The following is an 18,386-nucleotide window of genomic DNA, read 5'->3' on the forward strand; positions in this document are numbered from 1 at the left end:
AACGTATTACTTTAGTGAAAGACTCTAACATATCATATGACCACTGCTTAGCCACACAGTGGTATATGTTCTTCATTTGCCACAATGTTAAGAAATACTGTGTCATCTAAGTTTTTTCTTTGCGTGTGTTGATCCAGTTTATAGGAGCAGGAAAACGCAAATTGGTTAGCATGAAAATCTATTCCTGTTCACAGTTTCGGTATAAGTGTAGTATATCTCCACCGGAAGTATGGTTTGGCCAGGCTCACCTACAGGTAATGCCCATGTCACGCCCCAAGCTGGTAAAAGCTCTTGATTGGCTGGAGACATACTACACTAGTACCACTCAGTACTAGTAGGTGGCTCCCAGCCATCCTCCTTACCCTGACGGGTGCCGGAGTGTCAGCCCTCCAAATCCCAACTGGTGCTGGAGTGTCAGCCCTCTGGGCAGGAGGAGTGTCCAAAGGGAGCTTCCTGGCTGCAGTAATGCTGGAGCTAAGTGTCAGCCCTCTGAATCTCGACTTGTTCCGGAGTGTCAGCCCCCCGAACCAACACCGGTCAGAAGGAGTGTCTGGAGGGAGCTTCCTGGATACAGTAATGCTGGAGCTAAGTGTTCCCCCTCTGCATCCCAACCAGTGCCGGAGTGTCAGCCTTCCAGTCAAGCACCGGTCGGTTGGGAGGTGTGTTTGGAGGGAGCTTCCTGGCTGTAGTAATGCTGGAGCTGAGTGTCAGCCCAGTAGCTAGCACCACTCGGGAGGAGTATCCGGGAGATTCCTGACTGTAGTCATGCCGAAGCTGGGAACCGCCTACTAGTACTGAGTGGTACTAGTGTAGTATGTCTCTGGCCAATCGGGAGCTTTTGCCAGCTTGGGGCGTGACTTGTAGGTGAGCCCGGTGGAGACATACTAGACTAATACCCACAGTTTCTGCACTGCAGCAGGAGAGAATGAAGGAGAAGGATTCATGGGGTACAATTCCACATACAGTATTAATTTCTATTAAATTCTACTCACTGTTCCAATGGTGTCATAGTCAATTACATACTTCATCTACCCAATAAGAGACAAATTTTATTTACATTTCGTAAGTCAAGTCAAAGGTTTGTATTAGTAATTATAATAATTAGAATTGAAGAAGTTATTTCTACATCTCTTAATGGGTTCCAGGGGGCTTTCTTTTTGCAAATGCACCAGAAAAAATAATATAAATATTAGATGAGGAATATTGTTCAAAGACACCGTGCAGTCTAACTATGACATTCATCAAATAGGATTCAGACGGATTCTAGGTAATATTTTGTGGCTGTGTATAGAGATTGTAAGAAACAATAATAAGGCTATGTGCCTCTGAGTCCTAAATCTTATTTACCTGCAGTTGTGTTTATTTTATAAAGCATTGTCGTATTCTGTTAAAAACAGGCATCAGAGGAACACATGATGGTCTTTAGGAATCAAAGTTCAGTGAAGGAGTTTACACTTAGTGGTCTCTCCAGCTCGCATGAATTACACGTAATTTTCTCAGTTTTTTTCCTGGTTTTGTATTTAATGACTTTATCAGGGAACCTGGCCATTATAGCTGCAGTCCATGTAGACTCACATCTACGTTCCCCAATGTACTTCTTCCTTAGTAACTTGTCCTTTTTGGACATGTGCTACTCTTCGGTCACCATACCCAGGCTACTTACTAATATACTTTCACGCAAAAAGACAATCTCATTTAACCAATGCATATCTCAGCTCTTCTTCCTTCATTTATTTGGTGGCACTGAGTGCTTCCTACTTACCGTCATGGCATACGATCGTTATGTGGCCATTTGCAATCCACTACGCTATCACGCAGTCATGAATCACAGGTTTTGCTTCTGGCTGGTGACATTTAGCTGGTTTGCAGGTTTTATACACTCATTCACTCAAGCTTTTCTCACATATCAACTCCCATTTTGTGGTCCTAACAAAATCAATCACTTCTTCTGTGATGTTCATCCACTCGCAGTGCTCGCCTGTGCTGACACGTACTTTATAGATATGTTTATCATTGCCAACAGTGGAATGATTTCCCTTACTTGCTTTGTCATTTTATTGTTTTCCTATCTTGGCATCATTACAACAATCTTAAAGATCCATTCATCAGAAGGGAGGCGCAAGGCCTTTTCCACCTGTGGTTCTCATATCTTGGTTGTTACATTCTTTTTTGGACCAAGTGTATTTATTTATTTAAGACCACCTGTCAATTATCCATCAGATAAGTTGATATCTATCCTCTACACGGTGTTGACTCCTTTATTAAACCCAATTATCTACACATTACGAAACCAGGAGGTCAAAAATGCTGTCATAAATTTTTCCAGAAGCAAAATCTTTCCACATTGTACAACAAAGATACACATCAGCGATAAAGATCATCAATAATATGTACATTCGTGGTAATTCTAAGAAAAAGGTATAATATTTTTTTAAAGTTTGACTTCATGAATATCTTAAAAGTGTTGTACCAGAATTTCTCCCTATCCCCTATCCACGGGGAGGTCTTACTCCTAAGTTCCCTCCTAAGAACAGGAGTTTTGGTTTCCCCATGCTCCTTACTGTGGGCTTACTGCACCCTCCACAGTGAGAAGAAGACTGAATGGAACGCTGATCACACAAGCAGACTAGCACTCCACTCACTTTCAATGGGACTACAGAGATAACTGAGCTGCATTCGCTCAGCTCCATTGAAATGAATGAAGACCTAATCATGCATGCTTGGTCTGCGTTACATTCACAGTGACATCAGAACGAAGGAAGAAACAAACCTCGCAGTGACAGGCAAAGCGGGACACGGGAGTTCCTATTCTGGAGATTGGCAGAGGTCTCAGCAGTGTGATCCTCACAAATTAGCAAGTTATCCTCTATTCTGTGGATAGGGAATAACTTGCAATTGGGGTTCAACCCCTTTAATTAGTTGTGTAATGATGTTACAATTGTATAAAATATTTTTGGTAATATTCTCATATCATAGTACAAAATACAGTCATTATTTTAAATACATGTTTATTTACTATTGAAAATTCAACAGTTTTCTGCAAGCTAGACCAGAAAACCTGCAAAGATGCTTTGTGCTTATGTGTTTTAGACACATAAAATATGAAAACCGGTATAGAAATAAAGATCAATGTATGGTGGGAAAAAAGTCAGAAAATATTTGAATAACCCAACAATCAAAAGCTATGGCTGTTAAATATGCATATGCCCACCATAGAACTGTTATATAAATCCTTTTATTATTTTATAAACACATAGGAGTGTAAAGCTGATTAAAAAGAATGAGTCACATAAGGCTCCCTGTCCATGGGTGTTGTGGTATCCCATGGCGGATCTCTGCTGCAGGAGCCGCCGCCGGGGAGCAGGAGCCAGAGGACGGATCTCCGCTGTGAGCCCATCTGACAGATAGGCTCACTGCGGAGAATCGCAGCAATTTGCAGCAGGCTGCGATTTGCCGTCCACTAGCGGAGAATCATTATGATTCCCCGCTCGTGGACAGGGCGGCCGCGCTTTCCATAGCAATACTACGGAAAGTGTGCACTGCGTTCCCCACGGATTATTGCCGCGGGGAGCGCAATGCAGAAACGCCCATGGAAAGGCAGCCTAAGTTGTCACAGCTATATCTACTACACAGAGTATATCACATTCCTGATTTTTAATATGGTGTAAGGATTGGAGATATTCCTTTCTGTATATGTTGTAACACCCAAACCTCAGGGGTAATACACATGACATGGCATTGTCCAAAGTTGAACAGATATTAGACAGAAATACATTCCCCAATTAATAGTGTATACAGGGTTGATTTGGACATTACTACATTATACTTGAGAATGTTACTGATCTACCAGTGGAGGAACAGGAACAGATTGCAATAGCAAGGCTCCTTCAGAATTCTAAAGACTGCCCTTTCAAAATTATATGGACAGAAGGAATATGCACCAAAGACTCAAAGCCTATATGTTCATTATATGAAAAGTTGCTCCGTAGAAGAGGAGATAGACATGGGTTTCAACACCAACTTTTTTCACCGACGTGGCCTATTCTGATCCGTGGAAATGCGTGAGAGAATTGGGGGGGGGGGGGGGGGGAAATGATGGGGTGGTAGCTTATGATGTCTATGTTTTAAGAACAAAAGGACCAAAAGGTTTTAATAAAAATCATTTAATAAGAAAAAAGAATGCTGTGCTCTACATATAACCCCAATTATGCTTTTCAATATTGTTTGCATAGGATTTTGTGAGTTTTATATAGTATTGCTACTAGTAAATGAATCCTTTGGATTTACCTGGGTTTCTACATCGATTACTAATAAAATGTAGTCTGATTGTTATCTAAGTAACAGTTATAGGCAAACACAATTTACACAAATAAATGCCCTATTACAATGCAAGATACATTGGAAGCAGCCTGCAACCAGTAGTGAACTAGTGATTGTATATCCTTGACTTGGCATGTATTTGCATAGAACAATAATTGGGTAGGTTTGATTGTTCATTGGATCATAGCCATACCTATCGTCAACCCTTATGCCACTGCTTTTTATTCAGCAAATCTTTAAAATGCCTATTTATGCCATAAGATTTGCAGTAGACGAAAAATTATTTTTAGGTCTGTATGGCAGATCCAATCACTAATAATCTAACTGATTGTTCGGTCACTGCGCTCGTTTACACCTAGCAATTATTGTGCAGGCCAATCAATATAACAATCATCTGTACAATAATTCTACTGTGTAAAAAGGCCTTATCCCACTAACAGGTGCATTGTTCATGTCTTTCATTAAGCACAATGAGTAAACATCAACAGTACAAGGAGAAAAAGAAAGTGAACCTCTGTGTTAATAACTTCTCCAAAAGCTAATTGGCAAAAGATATTTCAATTTAAGAGATTAAATTGGAAGTGTGGGTTTCACAGGTGCTTCGCGCATTACATAAAGGTTTAAAAAGCTTGGTTACTAGCAAATCTGTTCTTCTGTAGAAATATTGGTTAGGCCTCAATGCAAACAACTTTCACAAGATCTAAGAAGACATGTTATGTAAGCCCATGAAACTGGATAACACTACACAAACATAGCTAAAGACCTCAGTATACATCAATACCCAGTTAGAAAAATGAGCTACCAATGGACAAAATTCAGAACTGTTGCTATTCTCCCTGGTAGTGATGAGCGAACTTTTGTAAAATGTAGTATAACTAGTTTGCCAAACTTTTGCAAAAAGTTCTGTTCAGTTGGAATTAGTTTGAACAGAACGTTCACCACAACCACTAAATCTAGTGTATAACACGGTCTAAGAGGCATAAAAGGCCGGCATAACACTCTCAGAGTCTAGTGTTGAGTGAACTGAACACCCCCCCCCCCCCCCTCCTCACCCTCTGATATTCCAGAGGCTATGAGAATTAAATTTGGCAAATATAAATGAGAGTAGAACATGAAATCATTTTGTTTCTAATCCTGGGATTGTTTGTCATTGTTTTATGTGGAAAGTTGTATCTGATCAAAGGAAAGAATTTCCTGTAAGGACTGTGTATCCAAATGTGCCAGACCTTCTTCTTACTGCATTGGACAGCAAATATATTAATTTGAGATTGAAAAGTAATATGTTCTTTCTTTTTGACTATTGAATTTGAGATTGATCAGGACAATAGATGTGTATAGCTGCTTATTACTTAGGTGTATTTCCTTCAAGTAGGCAGTAAAAAAACAAAGACAAAAACTAAAAGGATCAGTGCATCATAGCTCTCATTTTATTCTTTAGGTTCAAATGATTTTTATTAAACATTTTCCAATATATGGTATCAATCAACAAGGGGAAAAGGGTAGGTTGGGGGAAAAGCCGCAGTTTAGCGTAGTATTCCACCTGTAATCAACATGCAGGTGATGGTGACGGCAGGGGAGGGGGGGGGGGGGGGCACAGCTCAAACAAATCAGTCTATCAGGAAATATGTTACACTACCTGAAAATCAGCAGTCGGAAAATATCTCCTGCCTAACTTTCTGAGATATCTGTATTGTAGGAGCGTTTTCTGATATTTTCTTTATTATCTCAAGCTTGGAGATTTAAATTAACTGAGAAACAACCTCAAAAACAGGGACAGAAGGAAGGGTTCAGCAAAAAAGGGGGGGGAAGGGGGTGAGGGATGTGAAGGAAGGATATACTCCTTGACAGGGTCTACTCCCCCAAATGGGGTCCCATCACCTTATACGGTTCCTGACTCTATCCATCTCCCAAGTCCAAATGAGGACCTAAAATCCAAGCAGACCCTTTCATGTGTGGTAGTTCCCCTTCCAGGCGTCTAATTCCTCTGCTCATCAAAATGCAGGAGCATATGTAGTTCCTCTACCCACATCACCTGGGTCCGGGCAGTTGTAGTACGCCATAGTCTTGGGATAATTCTCCTGGTTGCTATACCAAAAAATCTAAGGAGGCTCACCTTGGCCTCTCTCACCGATCCGGGGAACATGGACAGCAGTGCCAATTCCTGGGAGAGCACCTAATTTTATTCTTTGATAACAAGTGGACTTCCAAAATAGTCTTCCAAATACTTGTGCCAAGGTCTAACACCGTAAAAAGCCTATGACAAAATTGTACAGTACATTATGGGTGCTAGTTTGTTCCTGCTCCATACACTTTTGCAAGGTTATTGCACAAAAAATGTCACTGTGTTTAGGTGTTTAAGTGAGGCGAATTGGCTTTAACCAGACCATACACTCAATAGATTAAATTGAAGATTTAAGTCAGTGAGCTCATGTGGGGTATTTACAAGGAATATTAAGCTCTAAGGCCTCATACAATGGTCATATTACAACTGCATATTGAAGGGTACCCTTTACAAACATGTAAATATGTTGTGTTATATTGAACATATATACAGGGAGATTCTAATGTCAGGGATGCCCAGAATTTCTTCTGAACAAAAAGACATGCAAGCAAGAAACTTTATAGAACACTTAGATTGATAGAGATAAACTTTTTGGCATTATGGTGGTGCCTGTCGGCCATCTTGGTGGCAACCATCTTGTATTCATCCAATGAAACTTCAAAGGAAAGGGGCCATGGAATACAGTGTAGCTCATTGTGATATGCTGTTTGTTTAATTCCCATTGACTTCTATGGGAATTTATGGAAGCAGCTCAGCCATGCCTGCTCAGCTGTTTCTCTAAGTAGCAACCACTCTAGTTACTGCATTAAGCTAAGTTAGGGAAATTGGGGGCAGAACTAGAGATACAGTAGATATGGGTCCCTGAGCTGGAATTTGCATTTATCAAACTTTCATGGCATATTCTGTGTATATGCTATGAAAGTCTAGAATAAAAACTCTTTTAGTTTCAGTTAGACAGAGTGTGTTTGGATGAAATTGACAGCCCCCTTTTCTATATCAAGACAATTACATGACAATAACAAATATTTTCCATCATTATGAATAGAGATGAGCGAACGTGTTCTTCCGAGCTTGATATTCGTGCGAATATTAGGGTGTTCGGGATGTTCGTTATTCGTAACGAACACCATGCGGTGTTCTGGTTACTTTCACTTCCTTCCCTGAGACGTTAGCGCGCTTTTCTGGCCAATTGAAAGACAGGGAAGGCATTACAACTTCCCCCTGTGACATTCAAGCCCTATACCACCCCCCTGCTGTGAGTGGCTGGGAAGATCAGGTGTCACCCGAACATAAAAGTCGGCCCCTCCCGCGGTTCGCCTCAGATGCCGTGTGAGTTAGATGAGGGACAGTGCTGTTTGTACCGGAGCTGCTGTAGGGAAAGAATTGGTAGTTAGTGTAGGCTTCAAGACCCCCCAAAGGTCCTTATTAGGGTCACTGATAGCTGTGTGTTGGCTGCTGTTAGCAGTGGCAATTTTTTTCCCCTCAAAATCGGCTCTGCAGAGCGTTGCACCTGGCATTAGGGACAGAAGTGCTGCATAGGCAGGGAGAGTGTTAGGAGTGAGTGTAGCCTTCAAGAACCTCAACGGTCCTTTCTAGGGCCATATTTAACCGTGTGCAGTACTGTCCAGGCTGCTGTTAGCTGTGCTGCATTTTTTTTTTCTTCTCAAAATCGCCTCTGCAGACCATTGCACCCTCCATTGATACTGCAGGGAAAGAATTGTATAGGCAGGGCCACAACACAGTTATTATTCATAGAATATACGCAGTGCTGCCTTTTGGTGCAAAAAAACGGAAAATAATTCTATTTGTCCTGCCTCTGTCCGTCCTAAGGGCGGTGGACACGTGTCGGCTGCGTGTGCAACCTGTAAAAATCAGACGCACCCAGCTACGTTTTACTCCTGGCTTCGCCATTTGCTTTCCTTAATTGGGAAAAAAAATACCTGCTCTGCCACAGTTAATAACTCTGCTACCCTCACGTTCTGTGACACATTAGCAGGAAAACAGCACAGTTATTAAACTTCTCATGTTCATAGAATATACGCAGTGCTGCCTTTTGGTGCAAAAAAACGGAAAATAATTCTATTTGTCCTGCCTCTGTCCGTCCTAAGGGCGGTGGACACGTGTCGGCTGCGTGTGCAACCTGTAAAAATCAGACGCACCCAGCTACGTTTTACTCCTGGCTTCGCCATTTGCTTTCCTTAATTGGGAAAAAAAATACCTGCTCTGCCACAGTTAATAACTCTGCTACCCTCACGTTCTGTGACACATTAGCAGGAAAACAGCACAGTTATTAAACTTCTCATGTTCATAGAATATACGCAGTGCTGCCTTTTGGTGCAAAAAAACGGAAAATAATTCTATTTGTCCTGCCTCTGTCCATCCTAAGGGCGGTGGACACGTGTCGGCTGCGTGTGCAACCTGTAAAAATCAGACGCACCCAGCTACGTTTTACTCCTGGCTTCGCCATTTGCTTTCCTTAATTGGGAAAAAAAATACCTGCTCTGCCACAGTTAATAACTCTGCTACCCTCACGTTCTGTGACACATTAGCAGGAAAACAGCACAGTTATTAAACTTAGATTATTCATTCACTAGAGGCAGTGGGGCCTTTCGTTTTCAAAAAAGGGAAAAAATTATATTTGGCCTGCAGTCTTGCGCCAATTTATTAGCTGCCTGTGAAATCAAATCACTGGTAATACAGCATGCTAAGGGGTAGGGGTAGGCCTAGAGGACGTGGACGCGGCCGAGGACGCGGAGGGCCAAGTCAGGGTGTGGGCACAGGCCAAGCTCCTGATCCAGGTGTGTCGCAGCCGACTGCTGCGCGATTAGGAGAGAGGCACGTTTCTGGTGTCCCCACATTCATCGCCCAATTAATGGGTCCACGCGGGAGACGGTTATTAGAAAATGAGCAGTGTGAGCAGGTCCTGTCCTGGATGGCAGAAAGTGCTTCGAGCAACCTATCGTCTACCCGCAGTTCTGCGCCGTCCACTGCTGCCAATCCGAATCCTCTGTCTGCTGCTCCTCCTTCCTCCCAGCCTCCTCACTTCACTACAATAACACCTGCTCAGGAGCGGGAACACTCCCAGGAACTGTTCTCGGGCCCCTGCTTAGATTGGGCAGCAGCGGTTCCTCTCCCACCAGAGGAGTTTATCGTCACTGATGCCCAACCATTCGAAAGTTCCCAGGGTCCGGGGGAAGAGGCTGGGGACTTCCGCCAACTGTCTCAACAACTTTCTGTGGGTGAGGAGGACGATGACGATCAGACACAGTTGTCTTGCAGTGAGGTAGTAGTAAGGGCAGTAAGTCCGAGGGAGCAGCGCACAGAGGATTCGGAGGAAGAGCAGCAGGACGATGAGGTGACTGACCCCACCTGGTGTGCAACGCTTACTCAGGAGGACAGGTCTTCAGAGGGGGAGTCAAGGGCATCAGCAGGGCAGGTTGCAAGAGGCAGTGCGGTGGCCAGGGGTAGAGGCAGGGCCAGACCGAATAATCCACCAAGTGTTTCCCAAAGCGCCCCCTCGCGCCATGCCACCCTGCAGAGGCCGAGGTGCTCTAAGGTCTGGCAGTTTTTCACAGAGACGCCTGACGACCGACGAACAGTGGTGTGCAACCTTTGTCGCGCAAAGCTCAGCCGGGGAGCCAACACCAACAGCCTCACCACCACCACCATGCGCAGACATATGAATGCCAAGCACCCCGCAAGGTGGGACGAAGGCCGTTCAGCGCCTCCGGTTTGCACCCCTGCCTCTCCCCCTGTGCCCCAACCTGCCACAGAGATGCAACCGCCCTCTCAGGACACAGGCACTACCGTCTCCTGGCCTGCACCCACACCCTCACCTCCGCTGTCCTCGGCCCCATCCAGCAGTGTAGTTCAGCGCACTGTCCAGCCGTCGCTTGCGCAACTGTTGGAGCGCAAGCGCAAGTACGCCGCCACGCACCCGCACGCTCAAACGTTAACCGTCCGCATAGCAAAATTCATCAGCCTTGAGATGCTGCCGTATAGGGTTGTGGAAACGGAGTCCTTCAAAAGTATCATGGAGGCGGCGGCCCCGCGCTACTCAGTTCCCAGTCGCCACTACTTTTCCCGATGTGCCGTCCCAGCCCTGCACGACCACGTCTCCCGCAACATTGTACGCGCCCTCACCAACGCGGTTACTGCCACGGTCCACTTAACTACGGACACGTGGACAAGCACAGGCGAGCAGGGCCACTACATCTCCCTGACGGCACATTGGGTGAATTTAGTGGAGGCTGGGACAGAGTCAGAGCCTGGGACCGCTCATGTCCTACCCACCCCCAGAATTGCGGGCCCCAGCTCGGTGGTGGTATCTGCGGAGGTGTATGCTTCCTCCACTAAAGCACCCTCCTCCTCCTCCTCCTCCTCCTCTGTCTCGCAATCAAGATGTGTTAGCAGCAGCATGTCGCCAGCAGTCGGTGTCGCGCGGTGTGGCAGCACAGCGGTGGGCAAGCGTCAGCAGGCCGTGCTGAAACTACTCAGCTTAGGCGATAAGAGGCACACGGCCCACGAACTGCTGCAGGGTCTGACACAGCAGACCGACCGCTGGCTTGCGCCGCTGAGCCTCCAACCGGGCATGGTCGTGTGTGACAACGGCCGTAACCTGGTGGCGGCTCTGCAGCTCGGCAGCCTCACGCACGTGCCATGCCTGGCCCACGTCTTTAATTTGGTGGTTCAGCGCTTTCTGAAAAGCTACCCACGCTTGTCAGACCTGCTCGTAAAGGCGCGCCGGCTCTGCGCACATTTTCGCAAGTCCCACACAGACGCTGCCACCCTGCGCACCCTGCAACATCACTTTAAGCTGCCAGTGCACCGACTGCTGTGCGACGTGCCCACACGGTGGAACTCTACACTCCACATGTTGGCCAGGCTCTATGAACAACGTAGAGCTATAGTCGAATACCAACTCCAACATGGGCGGCGCAGTGGGAGTCAGCCTCCTCAATTCCTTTCAGAAGAGTGGGCCTGGTTGGCAGACATCTGCCATGTCCTTGGTAATTTTGAGGAGTCTACCCAGGTGGTGAGCGGCGATGCTACAATCATTAGCGTCACCATTCCTCTGCTATGCATCTTGAGAAATTCCCTGCAAACCATAAAGGCAGCTGCTTTGCGCTCGGAAATGGGGGCGGGGGAAGACAGTATGCCGCTGGATAGTCGGAGCACCCTCCTGTCTATTTCTCAGTGCGTACAGGAGGAGGAGGAGGAGCATGAGGAGGATGAGGAGGAGGGGGAAGAGACAGCTTGGGCCGCTGCTGACGGTACACCGGCTGATTGCCTGTCATCCTTTCAGCGTGTATGGCCTGAGGAGGAGGAGGAGGAGGATCCTGAAAGTGATCTTCCTAGTGAAGACAGCCATGTGTTGCGTACAGGTACCCTGGCACACATGGCTGACTTCATGTTAGGATGCCTTTCTCGTGACCCTCGCGTTGCACGCATTCTGGCCACGACGGATTACTGGGTGTACACACTGCTCGATCCACGGTATAAGGAGAACCTGCCCACTCTGATTCCCGAAGAGGAAAGGGGTTCGAGAGTGTTGCTATACCACAGGACCCTTGCGGACAAGCTGATGGTAAAATTCCCAGCCGACAGCGCTAGTGGCAGAAGGCGCAGTACCGAGGGCAAGGTAGCAGGGGATGTGCGTAGATCGAGCAGCATGTACATCCCAGGCAGTGCAACAGTCTTTAAGGGCCTGGCCAGCTTTATGGCTCCCCACCAAGACTGTGTCACCGCTCCCCAGTCACGGCTGAGTCGGCGGGAGCACTGTAAAAGGATGGTGAGGGAGTACGTAGCGGATCGCACGACCATCCTTGGTGACGCCTCTGCCCCCTACAACTACTGGGTGTCGAAGCTGGACACGTGGCCTGAACTAGCGCTGTATGCCCTGGAGGTGCTTGCTTGTCCTGTGGCTAGCGTCTTGTCGGAGAGGGTGTTTAGTGCGGCTGGGGGAATCATCACAGATAAGCGTAGCCGCTTGTCAACCGACAGTGCCGACAGGCTAACACTCATCAAGATGAACAAAGGCTGGATTTCGCCAGACTTCTGTTCTCCACCAGCGGACAGCAGCGATACGTAAGCAATACGTAGGCTGCACCCGCGGATGGAAGCTACGTTCTCTCTCACCATCCAAAACGGGGACATTTCTGCTTCATCAATCTGTGTCTAATATTCCTCCTCCTCCTCCTGCTCCTCCTCCTGAAACCTCACGTAATCACGCTGAACGGGCAATTTTTCTTAGGGCCACAAGGCTCACTCAAATAATTTTTCTGAACAATTTTTATAAGTTTCAATGCGCTTAAAAGCGTTGGAACTTTAACTTGAACCAATTTTTCGTTACACTGGGCTGCCTCCAGGCCTAGTTACCACTTAAGCCACATTAACCAAAGCGATTAATGGGTTTCACCTGCCCTCTTGGCTGGCCATGGCCAATTTTTGGGATGTACATTAGTACTGTTGATACAGCAATTTTTGTGGGCCCTCGCCTACAGTGTAATCAAATTAATTTTTAGCCCACCTGCATTACAGCTGACGTTACCTCAGCTGTGTTGGGCAATGCAATGGGATATTTTTATGTACCGCCGGTGGGTTCCAGGGAGCCACCCATGCTGTAGGTGCACACGGAGTTTTTAATACATGTGTCCACTTCTAAAGAACCCCAGTCTGACTGGGGCATGCAGTGTGGGCCGAAGCCCACCTGTATTACGCACAACATTACTACCTCAGCTGTGTTGGGCAATGCAATGGGATATTTCTATGTACCGCCGGTGGCTTCCTGGCACCCACCCAGGCAGTGGGTCCACAGGGAGTTTAACCTACATGTGTCCACTTGTAAAGAACCCCGGTCAGACTGGGGCATGCAGTGTGGGCCGAAGCCCACTTGTATTACGCACGACATTACTACCTCAGCTGTGTTGGGCAATGCAATGGGATATTTCTATGTACCGCCGGTGGCTTCCTGGCACCCACCCATGCTGTGGGTCCACAGGGAATTATAAATGCATCTGTTTCCACTTATAAAGAAACCCAGTCTGACTGGGGCATGCAGTGTGGGCCGAAACCCACCTGCATTAACCCTTTCCAGTCCACTGTGTGACCTGTGAAGACATTAGGGTTTAAGGCTGTACAGCTCCGTTGTTGGTAGACGTCCGTCGGGGTTCTCTTACTGTATATTGCCAGCCTCTCTGCTGTCGGAGCCTATCCTACGTGTCAGCTCATGCAGTACTGGCTTTAGCCAGCATATAGCGCCGTTGTATAACGGCAGAAAAAGAGTAAGCCCCCTAGGAAAACCATATACAAATTGGATTGGAAAGGGTTAAGCACAACATTACTACCTCAGCTGTGTTGGGCAATGCAATGGGATATTTCTATGTACCGCCGGTGGCTTCCTGGCACCCACCCATGCTGTAGGTGCACACGGAGTTTTTACTACATCTGTACACTTATAAAGAACCCCAGTCAGACTGGGGCATGCAGTGTGGGCCGAAGCCCACCTGCATTAAGCACGCCATTACTACCTAAGCTGTGTTGGGCAATGCAATGGGATATTTCTGTGTACCGCCGGTGGGTTCCAGGGAGCCACCCATGCTGTGGGTCGACAGGGACTTCACAATAGGGAGTTGTACCTGCCTGTGTCTATGAATTAAAAAGCCCGGTCTGACTGGGGCATGCAGACACCTTGACAGAATGAATAGTGTGTGGCACATAGGTTCCCCATTGCTATGCCCACGTGTGCAGCTCCTGATGGCGGTGGCACAGGATTCTATTTCTCATTGCTTCTGTACAGCATTGTGGGCTATCGCTCCGCCACTTTTAAAGAGGGTCGCTGCCTAGCCGTGCCAACCTCTGCAGTGTGTGCCTGCGGTCCCTCGTCATGGCAGACGCAATTCTAAATAGACATGAGCGTGGTGTGGCATGAGGGCAGCTGAAGGCTGCCCAGGGACACTTTGGTGTGCGCTGTGGGGGGGAGGGGGGGCGGTTGGGCAGCATGTAACCCAGGAGAAGTGTCAGTGGAGTGTCATGCAGGCAGTGATTGTGCTTTGTTGGAGGTAGTGTGGTGCTTAGCAAAGGTATGCCATGCTAATGAGGGCTTTTCAGAAGTAAAAGTTGTTGGGAGGGGGGGGGGGCCCACTCTTGCCAGTATTGTGACTTAATAGTGGGACCTGTGAACTTGAGATGCAGCCCAACATGTAGCCCCTCGCCTGCCCTATCCGTTGCTGTGTCGTTCCCATCACTTTCTTGAATTGCCCAGATTTTCACACATGAAAACCTTAGCGAGCATCGGCGAAATACAAAAATGGTCTGGTCGCCCATTGACTTCAATGGGGTTCGTTGTTCGAAACGAACCCTCGAACATCGCGGGAAGTTCGTTCCGAATAACGAACACCCGAACATTTTGGTGTTCGCTCATCTCTAATTATGAACTGAACAGAGATTTCCTGTAAATGTGCAAGAGATTGATCCTGAGAGTTTGCATCTTTTGGTACTCCTCTTCTGAAGTAGCGCTTTATTCATTGTACTCTGCAAGAAACTCTATGGAGATGTTAATGGCCTTGAAGTAATTGACATTTTGAAAAATACCTAATGATAAATATACACTGGGGCACGTTTAGTAAAAATTAGGCAAGTCATCACAACGACTCATACTAGATAGTAAATCTCTAGAATAGTAAGACTATTTGACCTAAGCTCATACTACATATTAGTTGGCTTAATTTAAGCAAAAACATTTCACCAAAATGTTGGCACACTCTTTAATACAATTTAGACTACAACCCTCTTCCCACAGCTATGCTGCTTTTCAGAGAAGTCAGAAAACGTGTCCAGAATTGTCTAAAAACACAGAGCAAATGTAGTGCAAAGCATGTAAGACAGAATAGTAAATCTGCTCCAAAATATGAAAAACGTATCATGTGGAGTCAAGAGCAGTTTCTTATATTTGGAGGACAATGATGTCACTTCAAACATGTATTTTGTAGGTCAATCTTTTCTCAGTTTTCACTAGCAGAACAAGTTTGAGGTTAAAATTTTTGCATGCAACATATTAAAGGGGTTCTCTGCTTTCTGGACAATCCCTTTTGAATAAGACCCCCTGTGTGAAAATAATAAATAGACATATTTTACCTCTCTGTGGCTGCTGAGATCCAGTGCTGCAGCTCACAATGGGGAAGTCGTGGGAAATCAGGTAAACGCAGCAGCCAATGAGAGGCTGCATCCCCACTACCTGTTCTATTGGCATCAGTGCTATATTATCAAGATTTTAAGAATATAAATAATCAGCCCCTTTATAAATGGTGTTAATGTCTCAATGGATAAATGAGATGGACTCACCTGGTGTGTACGGCACAACCTGAAGGGGGTGGACCACTATGCCTTGGCTCTAGGTGTGCAACATAATGCAAATGGTATGGGAGACATCCAAAGGAGGATAGCAGATTCAAGGAGTATTCTGAGATACCAAGGGTCTCGGACATACATAAAAAACAAGTAAATGAAAAAAATCTCCTGCACTCAAGAGGTCTAACCCCAAAAATATGAACCAATAATTGGCAGGATCCCCAAAGAAGCACACTTTCTTTGGAGGAAAGGGAAGAGGGGTAGGCAGAGTCAAGAAAAAGTCCAAAAGACACCCCCTTTAGGTCCAAGCTAACATGAAGTAATGGTGTCAACGATTGACTTTGAATATATCCGTTCCACAAAGATCACAGGAAAAGTCCATTTTTAATGGTTGGTTGATATTAAAAAAATATAAATATATTTCAAACAGAAAGTAAAGAACATAGAAACAAAGAAAAGCAAAACCTTAAATAAAAATGTGGGGCGGGTGGGGATACTTTGCACATATATTTCATAACTAGCTGATATACCCAGATTAAACATAGTTAACGTGGTATAGATTTTTACGTGTTGTTTGCACAGAAAATTTTATGAAGTCGTGGTTACTTCAGAGGAACCGAGGAATAAAATATGTATACACTTAGAGGAGCATTAGATTCTCCTCAGGCTGCATGTACCAATGTCCCTCTGCAGAATGTGCCACCCTTCCCACTCTCCTCACTTTTTACCCTTAAAGGTAACGCCACTTTTTATTCAAATTTAGCCCCAGACTGGGGGTCACATCCCCTTTTAGCCTTAAAGGAATGCTCCACCCCTACAGTCCATGGCTGCTTTTTGTGTGCTTTACAGCCTTTCAGTATATGCACATAGAGGATCATTAGATTCTGCTTAGTATATACACATAGAGGGAAGGTAGATTCTCCTAATTATATACACATAGTGGTGAGGTAGGGTCTCCTCAAATCATTCCCCTAGGCTTTATGGTTTCTGAGTAAAGAACTATCTCATGTATCGCAGATTTTTACAGTTTTTCAGGCTTAGAATTGAATATTGAAGTTGCGACCCCTTTACCTTTCCTAATTACCATCTTAAGAATGCTCATGTCAAATCTTGCGATTGTGCGGTACAGTTGTGTGTTATTAAATGCATTACATAGGAGGTCACTTACTTTTGCACTTAGAATTGAATAATCAAGTTTCAACCCCTTTACTTTTCCTATTTAGGATTTAAAGAACGTTCTTACCAAATTTCATGTTTGTATAATATATAACACCAGAAAGTTAGAGCTTTAGATTAGGTACATAACATAGGGGGTCACCTACTTTTGCAATTAGAATTGAATAGTCAAGTTGCAAACCCTTTACTTTTCCCATTTAGGACCTAAAGAATGCTTGTGCCAAATTTCACGTTAGTACGAAACTGGGAAGTTACATAACATAGGGGGTCACTTACATTTGCATTTAGAATTGAATAATCAAATTGTGACCCCTTTAATTTTCCTATGTAGAAGCAAAAGCATGGTCATGCCAAATTTCAAGTTTTCATGACACCGGGAAGTTAGAGAATTAGATTATGTACATTACATAGGGGGTCACTTGCTTTTGCATTTAGCATTGATTAATCAAGTTGTGAACCCTTTACTTTTCCTATTTAGGACCTTAAGAATGATTGTGCCAGATTTTTAATTTGTATGACACCAAGAAGTTAGAGAATTAGATTAGGTGCATTACATAGGGGGTCACTTACTTTTGCATTTAGTATTGTATAATCATGTTGCAACCCCTTAACTTTTCCTATTTAGGACCTAAAGAATTGTTGTGCCAAATTTAAGTTTGTACAAGACCGGGAAGTTGGAGAATTAAATTAGGTACATTACATATGGGGTCACTTACTTTTATACTTGGCATTGAATAATCAAGTTGCGACTCCATTACTTTTCTTATTCAGGACCTAAAGAATGGTTGTGCCAAATTTCATGTTTGTACGACAGCGGGAAGTTACATTACATAAGGGGTCATTTACTTTTGTACTTAGAATTAAATAATCAAGTTGCTGGTTAATCATGTCAAGTACTGTGTCAATCATGGTTGTTTCAAAGACTGAGAAGAAAAGTTTTTGCTCCCTTCATTTCTACATCAGGGTAATCCCCAACGTATTACTTTAGTGGAAGACTCTAACATATCATATGACCACTGCTTAGCCACATAGTGGTATATGTTCTTCATTTGTCACAATGTCATCTAAGCTTTTTCTTTGTGTGTGTTGATCCAGTGTATAGGAGCAGGAAAACGCTAATTGGTTAGCATGAAAATCTATTCCTGTTCACAGTTTCGGTATAAGTGTAGTATATCTCCACCGGAAGTATAGGTTGGCCAGGCTCACCTACAGGTAATGCCCATGTCATGCCCCAAGCTGGCAAAAGCTCTTCATTGGCTGGAGACATACTACACTAGTACCACTCAGTACTAGTAGGTGGCTCCCAGCCCTCCTCCTTATCCTGACCGGTGCCGGAGTGTCAGCCCTCCGAATCCCGACCGGTGCTGGAGTGTCAGCCCTCCGGGCGGGAGGAGTGTCCAGAGGGAGCTTCCTGGCTGCAGTAATGCCGGAGCTAAGTGTCAGCCCTCTGAATCTCAACTTGTGCCGGAGTGTCAGCCCT

The 18,386-nt window shown here is 45.2% G+C and overlaps 1 protein-coding gene across 1 annotated transcript; it reads left to right on the forward strand.

Annotated features, from left to right (window-relative positions):
- Positions 1-1,412: 1,412 nt before the first annotated feature.
- Positions 1,413-2,387, forward strand: LOC136628895 (olfactory receptor 4E2-like). Its single transcript, XM_066604987.1, has one exon. It carries the CDS (start codon positions 1,413-1,415, stop codon positions 2,385-2,387), a length of 975 nt encoding a protein of 324 aa, XP_066461084.1.
- Positions 2,388-18,386: the final 15,999 nt, after the last annotated feature.

This window comes from Eleutherodactylus coqui, chromosome 5, assembly GCF_035609145.1.
Source record: "Eleutherodactylus coqui strain aEleCoq1 chromosome 5, aEleCoq1.hap1, whole genome shotgun sequence".
In the NCBI taxonomy this organism is placed as follows: domain Eukaryota; kingdom Metazoa; phylum Chordata; class Amphibia; order Anura; family Eleutherodactylidae; genus Eleutherodactylus; species Eleutherodactylus coqui.

Excerpts from the sequence above, each read along its gene's own strand:
- LOC136628895 (XM_066604987.1), top strand. The coding sequence starts at position 1,413 with ATGATGGTCTTTAGGAATCAAAGTTCAGTGAAGGAGTTTACACTTAGT.